The 13,173-nt window shown below is 37.4% G+C and overlaps 1 protein-coding gene across 1 annotated transcript in view; it reads left to right on the top strand.

Annotated features, from left to right (window-relative positions):
- Positions 1–12,297, top strand: part of LOC306867735 (voltage-gated delayed rectifier potassium channel KCNH1-like) — a gene marked incomplete at both ends in the record, with an annotated part of 63,679 nt that extends 51,382 nt beyond the window's left edge. The window contains one exon of the mRNA XM_079413579.1: positions 11,494–12,297. Within this exon, the coding sequence (XP_079269705.1) occupies positions 11,494–12,297 (804 nt within the window). The remainder of the gene's footprint in view (positions 1–11,493) is intronic.
- Positions 12,298–13,173: the final 876 nt, after the last annotated feature.

The raw sequence follows: 13,173 nt of genomic DNA, 5'->3' as shown, positions 1-13,173 counted from the left end.
GTAATAAAAGCTGGACTTGGTCACATTTTAAATGCGCATTTTAGCACCACTCACTAGACATTTCACTTTGAAACTGCCACAATATGTGCAATAAGGTACGCAATATTGGTATTGCAGAAATGTTGCCACAAGCACATATTACCAATGAGCCTTGGTTGACCATAATACTGGTAAAATCTGTTATGTCAATCAGGACCTTTAAGTAAATGACACCGTTGGTCACATGACAAAGCCAACATGTTGGATGTAGTAAGTACAGAATTAATTCATGCTATATGGAACATATTTTTTTTAACAGTCAAAGAAAGTTTGTTCTTCCTCAAATTGCACAATGCGATTTTGGAAGTGTTGAAATGCGTTTTCATAAAAGACGGTAAATTTCCATAAAGGGCTGTACACGTGTGAACTATAGCTGGTTTAGTCAGACTAAACTGTAAAAATGATCTAACCTCCTTATTTTAATGATCAAATTCCTTTGGCTTTGTGATGTTTCATCGGCTTTGTTTTCCTCTTGGCTGTCAAATGTTTGACCTTCCTTCATTTACTGCTGCTCTTCCGAGAACGATTTTGACAGCTTTTCATTAATGTTATAGCTGGTGTGGGTGAACACTGTTCAGTTTCCTCTGCTTTTGTCTCAGAGTTTGTCAGCTACATTGCATCCATGTGGCTGAAGCCGGGCTGCAGCTTTGTTTAAATTCACATCTCGTTTCTCTGTGTAAGCACTTTTTACAGTGAAGTGATTATGAAGCCAACTGAGCTGGAAGATCTATACCCTCTCGCAGACACAATCCCTATAGCACTCCATTACTCATGTGGCAGCCGTAGGAACAGTGACCATCTCTGAATACTGAATGCACTGCTGTTCTTACTGTGCTTTCCTGTTCATATCTTCAAATGTGTTACTTTTAAAGGGATAGTTCTAAATAAAAAAAATAGGTCAACCTCCTGTATGACTTACTTTTTGGCATGGTTATTATGCTTAACTAAAACTAAAATAAAATAAATAATTTAAACTTGATATATAAAATACAATATTAGATTAAAAACAAACAGTAATTGAATATTTACAAATACATTTAAATTAAAAGTGCTAATTAAACCTAAAACCTAAACCTAAATAGTATTTAAAAACAATGAAATAAAAAGCACATTAAATCACTAAAAATGTAACTTAAATAAAAAAAAATACATATATAAAACTTCTAAATATTAATAAAAATAGTAGCAAAAGATCTTGGTTTCATATGTAAGATTGCATATGTTACAGTAAATGTTTGGAGACATAAATCAATAAAGTGAGAAAATTCAACAGAGAATAGAATAGAATATGATCTATCTAGCTGTCTGTAAAGACCTGTTCTCAACAAGGATGATTACTATAACTATAAGGTTTCAATAATCATTTTAATTCTAATTTCAACATTATTTATTTTCCAGCTAATATTTAAAAAAATTATATACATAAAAAAAATCTAATTCATATATACTTGTCAATCGTAATTGCAAGTCTTATTTTTTGAGGTTTGCTCAAGGTCATTCCTGAATTAAACTGGTGGTATTTTATTGATCAGATGATAAATCAGAGGTGAGCCAATAACATAACTAACAATAACATAACATAATAACAATAACATAACATGACTGGTTGCTCTCTATGGTCTAGTCTGGCATTATAGGTGCCATTTATGAAGTATAAAGTCTTGCTTCAGCATATGAAATAGTTTGAGGGCTGAAGCAATTATCTCCTGTGTGTGTGTGTGTGTGTGTGTGTGTGTTTGAGTGATTGCATGGCTATCATCAGAGTAATGGCCTTATTCGTTCAGGTGAGATTGAGGCGTAAGCGGCTCGGTGTATCTGGCTGTATTATCCAGGTATAGCCTAATCAGATCCAGATTATTGAACTAATGCTCAAATCTTAAGCGATGCTGTGCTGTCTGTGTGAGTGCAGGATGAAGAGAGAGACAGAGGCAAAGATTAGATAGCCGTGATCAAAGCTGGCCGTTTAGTTTTGTAACGGTGAGAAAATGGCCATGTAGAGTCAAGAGCTGAATTAATGGAGCACAAAGTCAAACTGACCTTAGAAGAAAAGAAAATAGAAACCTGAGACAGATGTATCTTCATCATCAAACCCCTCCTTCAGTCCCACCCTCATCTTCTCTCTCTGTCTGTCTCTCTTTCTGTGATGAATGTTCTAAAGAAATATGATTTAAGACAGACAGACAGATAGATAGATAGATAGATAGATAGACAGACAGACAGACAGACAGACAGACAGACAGACAGACAGACAGACAGACAGACAGACAGATAGATAGATAGATAGATAGATAGATAGATAGATAGATAGATAGATAGATAGCAGTGGGGATTTCTTTAAGACTGCAAGGGAAGCTCGGCTTCCCCTATAATGTCAAAAAATGAATGGTCAAACATGTACTATTGTGTTAACATTTTATTGATTAAAAATGCGTTAGAACACGTTCATCTCAGAGACGAGTTCGTTCAGAATCAGCTACATATAGCAGGTGACTCGATTTCCTTCTCATATATTCCCGTAGCATCAGTGTATTTGCCTGTTGAAGCCCAGCGTCCATTGACTTCAATGGGGCTGCTTTGAACAGTTTTTTTCAGTGCTTCAAAACTAGACGCTCATTGGATAAATGCTGCGATTATGTCCCGCCCCCGGACGCTCAGCGTCTCTGGGGGTGAATGGAGGAGTGGGCGGGACTGGACTCCGGGCTTCTGCGTGATGATTGGAGGGTTTGTCGAAAGACTGCATCTCCTTTTGATTGACAGCGATTGTGTCCTATAAGAAGTCGCTGATGCTGAAGCTATTCGAGCCAGTGTTGCCAACTTAGCGACTTTTCAGACCACCCTAGCGACTTTTCAGACCACCCTAGCGACCTTTTTCAGACCACCCTAGCGACCTTTTTCCCCAAAAGTGACTAGCGACAAATCTAGCGACTTCTTTGACCAACCTTAGCGAGTCTCTGTGATCGCTGGTACTGCCGCAACGGCGCGAGGTCAGCGCGCACGCGCCTCTTTCTCTGTTCAGTGAGCGGCTGAGAGGAGCAGCGCGTTCAGTTCAAATAGATATTATGTTGCTTCTCTAATTTTACATGCAAATATAGCCGAAATCACAGCACAGGAATTGTCTTGTCTTATCTTGTATGTATTATTTGATTTAATCAGACGACGGCTCGATTATAAATTAGGATTTTTGTGCAGACTAACTTCTTGGGAGGGAGAGCTGGTTATGTATTCTTAAAGGGCTGCGTTTCAGTCACTATTTGATATTTATCCCGTTGACTGACAACATAAACAGTAAAATATATAAAGGAAAACAGTTTTATTGAGAATTTGGCTGCATTAAAATACAGTATGAGCACAGAGAGACAAACAAATGTAAAAGGCAATATGACGCGATGACATAATTAATATGCTAATTAGCGCATGACGTCATCTGGCGACATTTAGCGACTTTTCAAACTGGCTTTAGCTACTTTCCATCGAAAGAAGTTGGCAACACTGATTCGAGATCTAGTCCCATGGTGTACTTTGCAAGTGTAGTCAAAAGACAAACTGCTGCAACCTATTTCTTGATATTTGCTTGGAGAAATTGCTGGCCAATTTTCATTATACATTTCACACAATTATACACCACATTCCTTGTTTCAGTTTAACCTAATTCCCACATTTCCGCCATCGAGTTTAATGTTTTTTTAGATCGTTTGTTCATTCATTCATTCATACAGTAGGCCAGGCGGTGAACTAGCCAGCTAGCAAACTGCACACGATGGCAGAATTTACGTATAAATAAATGGACAATTTTTATGATGTAGGCCGAAAATTAGCTTCCCCTCTTTGAAAGACCAGCAGCCGCCACTGATAGATAGATAGATAGATAGATAGATAGATAGATAGATAGATAGATAGATAGATAGATAGATAGATAGATAGATTATGGTGAACTATACACTAGTGCTTACGGACAGTGGCGTAATGGTGCTCTTAAAGCTCTCGGTCACAGATCGGTGGTTTTGATTGTGTTCTGGAATGGACAGATCTGTATCCTTCAGTGTCTCCTGGACGGGGGCGGCACACAGCAGAGTTCTGAGCACTACTCGCTCACTAACAGCTGCTTATCTTACTGAGACATTTCTGTGTGCTTTTAATTCAGACAAATCTCTCTTGCTTTTCACCTTTCCTGCAAATATTATAATATTTCCTTTCTCCTGTATCCTTTTCACAACATCTTTCCTTTTAGTTCTGCATTTGTTCAAGCGGGTCAGGCTTTTCATGATCTTCACTGGTATTTTAATTCAATCTCCCACAGACTCATCCTTTATTTATATTCTCCTCTGTTTTCTGTTCCTGTCTGTGTCTCTCTTATCATTGATCTGTGGCCGGGCTTGTGCTATAACTGTGTCTGTCTGTATATGATAATCATACCACACAGCTAAAACATGTGCGGCCCGACCTGGCCCTGTGCACATGTAACAATAGTGTCTTGTTTTCTTTGTGATACATGGCTCTCAAAAGGCCTCATACCATTAATTTAGGTCACATCCAACCCTGGGGAAAGTATCTAGTCTCTTGTTTGCCCACAAAAAGTGCTTAATGAGGTTGTTGAACCAGTTTCAGGTGAGTGGCTGCTTGTGAAATATTATATTACAGAAGCATGTTCACCTTGTGCATAGATTCTGCTGATGGGCAGGTTTGGAAACTATCTCGAGCATGTCATTTTATAAAAAATGACACTTAATGAATATATGTCCAACAAATTACTTAAATAGACAGATTTAGGATTTCTATTTAGGTCAAATAGACAGATTTCCCAACACATTATTGAGTGTTCATTTATCTATAGAGTTGTCTTTGATTGCTGCACGCAAAAACATTTAGCATAATCAGTGTAGTCTGATTCACAAACAAATGATTCTAATGAGACTTTAATTAATTGCACAAACGATCTCAATCTCACAAATGATCAGTTTGATTTGTTCATAATGGAATACTAGATTACTGCTGTGCTGTATACACTGTTTGCTACCTACTGTTTTAAAAAAAAATCATCAGTAAATAAAACAGTAGACATTATTTCATGATAACTTATATGTAGTGCACCGCATTGTGGTACATACAACCTTATGACATTGCATGTAGATAATAAGTAATAAAAAACTAGAAAAAAAATTCAATAACCAACCCTTTGTTTTGGGATAGTATGTCGCTCTGAAATATAAAAATATTATGTTACTTGAGGGTTGCACAGTCAATTTTTGAATGGTTCATCTTTGAGACATCCTGTAACTGTGTCTGCAGTCCTGTGCTGATCCGTTGTTTTACGTCGTGCCTGTACTGTAGTTCTCTGCCTGCCTGCCTGTTTTTCCCCCTCGGGGTGGTTTTTGTTCATTTTTGTTTCATTTTATTATTAAAAGAAAGACCATTCTGCCAGCATTTGAATCTTTGTCTCTCTCTACCCGTGACACATCCAGCTGTTTCCTGTCACCTCTATACTAATAATGGACAATGGAAGACAATTTTAAGTCCTGTGACTGTATTGATCATCATGAGCAGTAAAATGTCACTGGTCACCTTCACTGGAGCGAGTAAATGAAGATGGAAGTGTGCTAGAGTGTGTTAATGATATACCGTAACAGCTGGATACATTTCCACACTCATGGGAGTTTGTGCTGAAAGTGAAATTATCTTACAAACAGTTCAGCCAAAATAGAAAATTCTGCCATCATTTACTCACATTCACGTTGTTCCAAATCCACACGACTGTTTTCAAAACACAAAATTATGCAAAAATAAATAAAAAATGCTCTTTTCTACAAATTACAAGAGACACATTTTAGTCAACTTATGTTTAGTAAACAGCATATATATATATATTTGAATACATGTGCCCTCATTATCTTTAATCAAAATAACTTCTCCCTCTTGCAAAAGGAAAGGACATCCATTCACTCATATGAGATCGTAGCAATAGAAAACGGCAACGACCCAACAATCCAATCAATTCCCGGCCTACAATGTTTTCTTGTTCGAGAAGCTGTTTCACTCACAAAATAAGCAAGAAAAGGCGACTCATGCCAACTTTGAATGTGTTTTCATTGAATATACATATGAAGAGTTAATTTGCAAAAACCGATAACTCCATTTTTTTTTTTTTTTTCAGAAATCACGTATTTTTATTGCACATTTATTTTTTATTGCGCATTCCAAGTAATATCAATAAAACTGTTTAGGTTTGGGTTGTTTTGAATAGGTATTAATAACTTAAACAAATACAGGTAATTTACAAAATTAAAGTTCATTGAAAGTATTTTTTTACAAAGTACTTTTTTTAAAAGTGTTTTTTTACATATTAAAAGTTTGTAACTCCAGATAACTCCACATTTCCTGTTTTAGAGTTAAAAAAAAACACTCGTTTAATCTTTGTAATCTCCTCAGATAACAATGCAGATGTCTGACAAATGTTGTTGTTGTTGTGATCACAGACTGTATGGATGTGATTACACGCAGTACACGGAGATTATCGAAATGATCCATCCTCGATCACTTTTAGTCAGCTTTGACGAAACTCCTCTCAGCCAGCATGTCTTTTCAAAGTGAAAGTAGCCTTGGCACCTGACCTGATTACAGCGCGCTGATTCGCTAGAATGGACTTATCGGCTTCTGTTCAAAAACAACAAGGGAGCTTGTCGGCTTCTGCAGTAAAACGTGAACTTGCGATGCCTTGAAAGTGGACAATACCGTCTTTTTTTGACAAAACGTTGTTTAGGGATCAGATCGCGTTATATGTGTAATTTTTTTGAAAGTGACATTTATCGGTTTTTGCAAATGAACTCTTCATATGTAAAATGTGATTTTGCCAGCTCTAGTGAAACACGTTTGTATTGAAGCAACCAGGGACTGATTAACGCACGGGCCTACGGGGCACGTGCCCAGGGCACTGAACCAGAGGGGGCCCAGCCAAATACCGCTACTCCCAGAACGCGACTTCAACCGTGCCCCCTCAGATTTTTGAGGTAAGTGGATTTTGAATGCAGCTTCCAAAAGACTAAAAATAAAAAATAGCCGAATAATATTTTTTATATTTAATAAACGATCACACTGGTGTGATCAGATCATTCAGTGCGGAACATCGTCAGCTGCTAAATTAAAATCTGCGTTCGCTCAACTTCGCTGACTGGCACGGAGCCAGAGACATCCGCGTTTTTCTACAACACTGCGCATTATAACCAATCACACATGATTCTGTTGAGCTTATGAGTACAATGACCAATAAGAGGCGTCCAGATGAGTCATCGCTGAAACAGCTGTTTTGTTCAGTGCGAGCGCTCCCTGAATGAATTCTGCTCTCTGCCGATTTCTCTCATCAGAAACAACAAAGTGCAGATGTGCGTAAGATGCAAGCAAGATATTAATTTCACAATGTAAGCAACTTCAGTGATTAATGGGAGTTTTTCAGAGTGCTTTAATTCTGTCAATGATAATGTTCTTTGAGAATGTAAACGGAGTGTCTTACACTTAGTGCAAATAGCCCACCTTTTGGCAGAGGCTATTTACAATAATTCCGCCCACCAACGTTTGAGAGGGACTGTCAAGATTATAAAAAGCTACAATGAGCCGACATCTCCAGTGGTCAAATGGTAAAGTGTGCACTGTGGTGTTTTTGACGTGATCGACCCGGGTTCAAACTCGCCTTTTGCCGAACTTTTTTTTCTCCCTTTTCAAATCTCATATCACATCGTAAAGGCATTTATTTTTAATAAAAAATTTAAGAAATAACCAAAAAGTTGAAAATAAAGTATCGGGTAGGGTTAAGGAGGGCTTTATTGTAACAATAAGGTGGCATCCATTTAATAATCTGAATCAAAATGATAATTTACACTCAATATGTTATTATTGCATACTGTTTTATAATGTAATACAATACTGAAGTTTATTTATTATATTTAAGCTATTTTAACAGCGTAAATATAATCTATAGCTATTTGCACTTAGTGTAAATAACATATCGCTAAAAATACTGCTATTTTCACTTAGTGTAGATAAAATCCATTGCTATTTAAAATCTTGAAATGCAATGACCGCAATTTCAATTGAGGGGGGCCTATAATCAGTAACATGCCCCGTGCCCAGCATGTTATCTCAAACTCTAGTAATTCTTTACAGATGGCTGATCAAGATTTGACATGAAAAAATATTTATAGTTTGTATAAATATAGTTTGTTGTGTTCAGTCAGTTTTCAGATTCGAGCAATAAACTATGAACCGCTCTAACCCCCAAAACTCATTATCTTTGGTTTTGACACATCAGAAAAATGACACTCCTGAATATTGTCCGCCCCCAGTCCAATGCTGCTCCCTTTGCACATCTCACAGTCATCCGTCTGATCTGATAGAAAATCCATTTATTTTTGCACCTTACAATGCATTTAAGTGGCTTCATCAGGAAGCAGATTCATGTGACCTGGCAAGTAAACAAAGTGTCGCTGAGTCAGTCTACAGACAGGAATGAATTAATGAAGCAACATCATTGACACATTAGGACAGCTTCCGCGTCCATTAACATATCGCTTGTAATTAGGTTTGCAAAAAACATTTGTCAGTTCTAAACGCACTGTGCTTAATTTTCAGCTGTTTTACATTTAAATACAGTACCATTCAGTGTCCAACACCTTCAGTGATCAATCTAATCTAAATAAGACAAATTAAATTAATAGTCTTCTCTCTCAGTTGTGAAAGATTTCACCAGAGACAGCAGTATTTTTTTTCAAAGAGTCGGTGACTCCTTGAACAATAAGTGGATGAGAAAACAATCGGCATACCGGGACATCTCATGAATCTTATCACATCACATTTATGAGGAAAAGACTGGCATTAATTACACTGTAGCAATAATCAAAGTAAATAGCCAACATAAAGAAGAAAAACAGGGATCCTGCTTTCATTCAGCCTCCAGGTTCATTCATAATTAAGTAAAAAATAATAATAATTCCCCCAGAGTATGAAAAGCTGTTGTCCACCATTTTGGAAGAACACAGCATGAAATATCTGCAAGATATTACAGTCCTCTCCCATTTACATGTTGACTTGGACAATTACCGCCATGTCTAGAAGCTAAAGGCACAATTTAGACCCAGATAAATTTGTCTTGGATGTAGAGGGAGATGTGTTTGAAGAAACTGACTGAGGTTTTGCCAAGCATGACATATTTCTGGATCAGCATCTTTTGCTGATCCTTTGACAACATTCTTGTTAAACAAACACAGTAATACACAAAGGGTTAAGGATTGCATGGTTATCATTGACCAGTTAACACCTTGCAGCTGTTTGTTGGGTTTTGTTTTTTTTGGGGGGGGGGGGGTGGGTCAATCTCGCAAAGGGGGTGACCTTTGCGAGATTCAACCAAAAAACAAAAACATGATGAGGTCAACAGGCCATTTGTGCATATTTACATTGCAAGCAACATGAAAATCACAGATATTTCTTTATGCTCTAGTAGATGTTTTACCAGTGACTATTATTTTATTTTTTTAAACCATGCACTTTGAAAAAAAAAGTGCCTGTAGGAGCATTTCGGCATAAACTTAACAGTTTACTCTGAGAGTTAGTAGACACATAGTTGAAAATTTATGAGAATTAGTTGACATGTAGTTGACATGTAGTTACAAAGTTACTTAGTAGAATGTCTTAAGTGGACTATCGAAATAAAGTGTAACCTTTTATTATGCTGGTTGTTGTATGTAATGCGGTAGTTCAGAAATTAAATTCCTAATGAGTGGCGCTAAAAGGTTCAAGGGTTTGAAAATAATGCACCACTTGTACTGAACCCTACTTTAAACCTGAAAGTGTTAACAAAAGAAAATGTGAGATAAAAATGCATTTGCTGAAGCAACCATGTTATTTTAGCTTCTAAAAGTCTTTGAGCTCTTTTATCATGGCTCATGTTTCACAGATTCGTACCTGAGCACTTCACAGTGCTTTACCAGGTGCGCTACCGAGCAAGTTTACTAAATCAGAAAAGCTATACATATGGAGCTGGTTATGTGAGACAAAGGTTAAAATCTATTAGTTTACAAATAATGCACTATGGTAAAAGTAATAATGAATATAGCAGTCATCATTTACTCCCGACATCTGAGCTGCTGAAGACGCAGAGGATTAACGTTACTTTCATTTTGAAGGGAATGTGCCGATCCCCATTGAGCCGATTCATTGATTATTATGGTGAATGTGAGATGGCTGACGCAATATATCTGGAGCGGTTGAATAGGGAATCTAGACATATCTATGGCCTGCTCGTCACGCCACGGAAGAGGGGGCGGAGTCAGCAGAGCTCACTAGCATTTAAAGCAACATGGACTAGAACAGTGTGCTGTAAACAGAGCTGATTTTGACAGGGTAAAGGTGTTTTTTACACTACCATTGAGAAATTTTAACCAAAGTATGTTATAGACTTTTCATTAAGACCCTAAAGAATCATATCAACTTGTGTAAAATGGGCATCCGATGACCCCTTTAAATTATAAATAGATTATGATTTTGATGGTTTTAAAGGGTGAAATCACACTTTAATGTCCACTATATTGGACACTAACCATTTCCTCGTGATCTAAATACATATTTATGCATGTTGGTACAAGGAGAGTTATATTTGCAATTTCAGGAAAATGTGTTATATGCTTTTTCACATGCATTGGTGTTATGTTCCCAAAATGTTTATGGTAGCTTATGGAATGTTGTATAAATCAACATTATTTACAAACATTTAGTTTTTAGAAAGGTATACCAATAATTATACCAGTAATGCAACATTCAGTCATTTAAATAATAATAATAATATTAATAATAACAATAATAATAAAAAAGATTAAGATGTGTACACACATATTCAAAGTGACAGGAAAATATTTTATTTGATAGCTGCACCACATTACAGTTTTATAATGTTTAAACTTTATTGGTATAAAGGTTATTTAAAACCATATAAAACAACATGAATACAAAGAGTAGCCTACGTTTCTATAAAACTTGGCATATTTCAAACCAATTATTATTTTTCTCATCTCTGTCAAAGATAGTCTAATATTGAGCCTTTTATGAATCAGTATTAAAGTATAAACTAAAAGTAGGCCTATATTTTTTTTTATTTCAAACTTCAATTCCAGCTTTATGCCAGGTTTTCTAATACTGTAGGTCTGCGAGGAACAGTCCAAAATTCAGACCTAAAGTCATTATTAGTTTAAAATCTTGTCCTCTGCGCAAGCTCTCAATTCTCATTTGTGTTGCATTCAGAACATTTAAATGCATCTTGTGCATTATGGTCATCAAATGATGTCTTTAATGCCGAACCTGCCGAGACTTGCAGCTTAAATATTGGTCTGTTCTTCACATAAGCTATCAGATAATCAATTCCTTTCAAATGGAGTACATCTTCATGTATAATTATACTCTCCTGTTTGAATCACACAGATCATCTTCCGTAAAATAAGTGATGTCAAACAGGAGGAAGAGGAGATGCTGCGACGGAAGAACGAAGCGCCTCTGAATCTTCCTCCAGATCACCCGGTGCGGCGTCTCTTCCAGCGGTTCCGTCAGCAGAAAGAGTCCCGTCTAGCGGCAGAGCAAGCGAGTCAAGGAGAATCGGATGTGGAGAGAGGCAGATCGGAGACCGTGGTACACGAGATCACTGCAACCACCACCGTCGTCACAGTCACTGAAAGTCCACCCACTCCCATTATCTCTGTGTCCTCCTCCTCAACGTCTAGAAAGCCATGTCAAGCCAAACTCTGCACTCCTGTGGCCCCTAATGGAAACTGTACAGGAAACAAGTCAGCAGAACCTCCCAAAAACAAAGGCTGGGGGCGGTTTAAAGATGCCACAGCCAAGTCTGAACTCTCCTGGTGTTCTGTGTCCAAAGCCGAGTCCATGGAGATGCTTCCAGACAGGACTAAGTGGGACTCGTGGGACAGCGGCATCACCAAGAGCGACTGGAGCGCTCGAACCCCTCAGGATCGGAGCCCCTTGCAGGCCGAGGGCAAGCGAGCCTTTTGCCCCATTCCAGAGCAGAATCTCCAGGCCTGCTTTATGGATCTGAAGCAGGAGCTGCGAGGAAACATCCTCTCCCTCAGCAACAGAATGAGCGCGCTTGAAGGCCAGCTCGCCGAGATGCTCCAGCTTCTCAAAGACAGAAAGACCTCAGGATCTTCACACCTGTTTGACATGTCAAGACCAGATTCTCCGGATTCAGAAAAGGATGACAACATGTTATCCTAACTGGGTTTCATATCTGATGTGGTGGGCTGAGGGAACATTGTTTGTTCCTGTTGTATTCAAAGCAAAACGGACCTCAACTAGTATCTTTCTTTAAAAGATGAAGAGAGTTTTTCAACCTTGAGTTGAGGCACTTATACATAAAGGTTATTTACTGGGATCAGTGGTACCATGAAAAACCTTCAAAGGAATAGTTCACCCAAATATGAAAACTTAAACTCATCTACATCTTGGATGGCCTGAGATTAGTTTCTTCATTGGAAGAGATTTGGAGAAGTTTAGCATTACATCAGTTGCTCAATGCTGAATTTCTCCAAATCTGTGTAACATCCATGGAAGTTTTCCATTGCACAGAGGGTTCCATATAGTGGAAAAAAAAAAGTTATTTAGATGATTAAAATGTTCTTCACACCAAGAACCAAAATGTTCACTTGGGGAATCAAAAATCCATTTTGGAACCATAATTTGTTTAGAGTGATATGGTGCAACAGCGTTTTTTTTTTCTTTCTAATTCTGTTGCCTTCAGTGGAACAAGAATTACACAATTTAATAATCGACACTTTGATAATATATATGGATATATGGAGCATATTATGGAATATGTCACTATAATGAATATCAATTGTCATTTTTTTTGTACAATGATTGATATTTTTGTATGGTCATCTAAATCAACTTCTGTTTTTACTGTTCAATCATATGTCTGATAATTTGTAAGTCAGTCAAGCAAAATGTGACAATTTATGAATGATTTCCTCAAATCTTGCTTTATGGATAGGCCAATTTTGCTACCTTGCACATACTGTTGAAGCCACACGTGCTATATGATGAATATACGTTTTTTTCACATAGAATCATCTTGGTATCATACTATAAAAT

This window comes from Barbus barbus, assembly GCF_936440315.1.
Source record: "Barbus barbus genome assembly, chromosome: 49".
NCBI lineage: Eukaryota > Metazoa > Chordata > Actinopteri > Cypriniformes > Cyprinidae > Barbus > Barbus barbus.
This window is presented reverse-complemented; position numbering and strand designations above follow the sequence as displayed.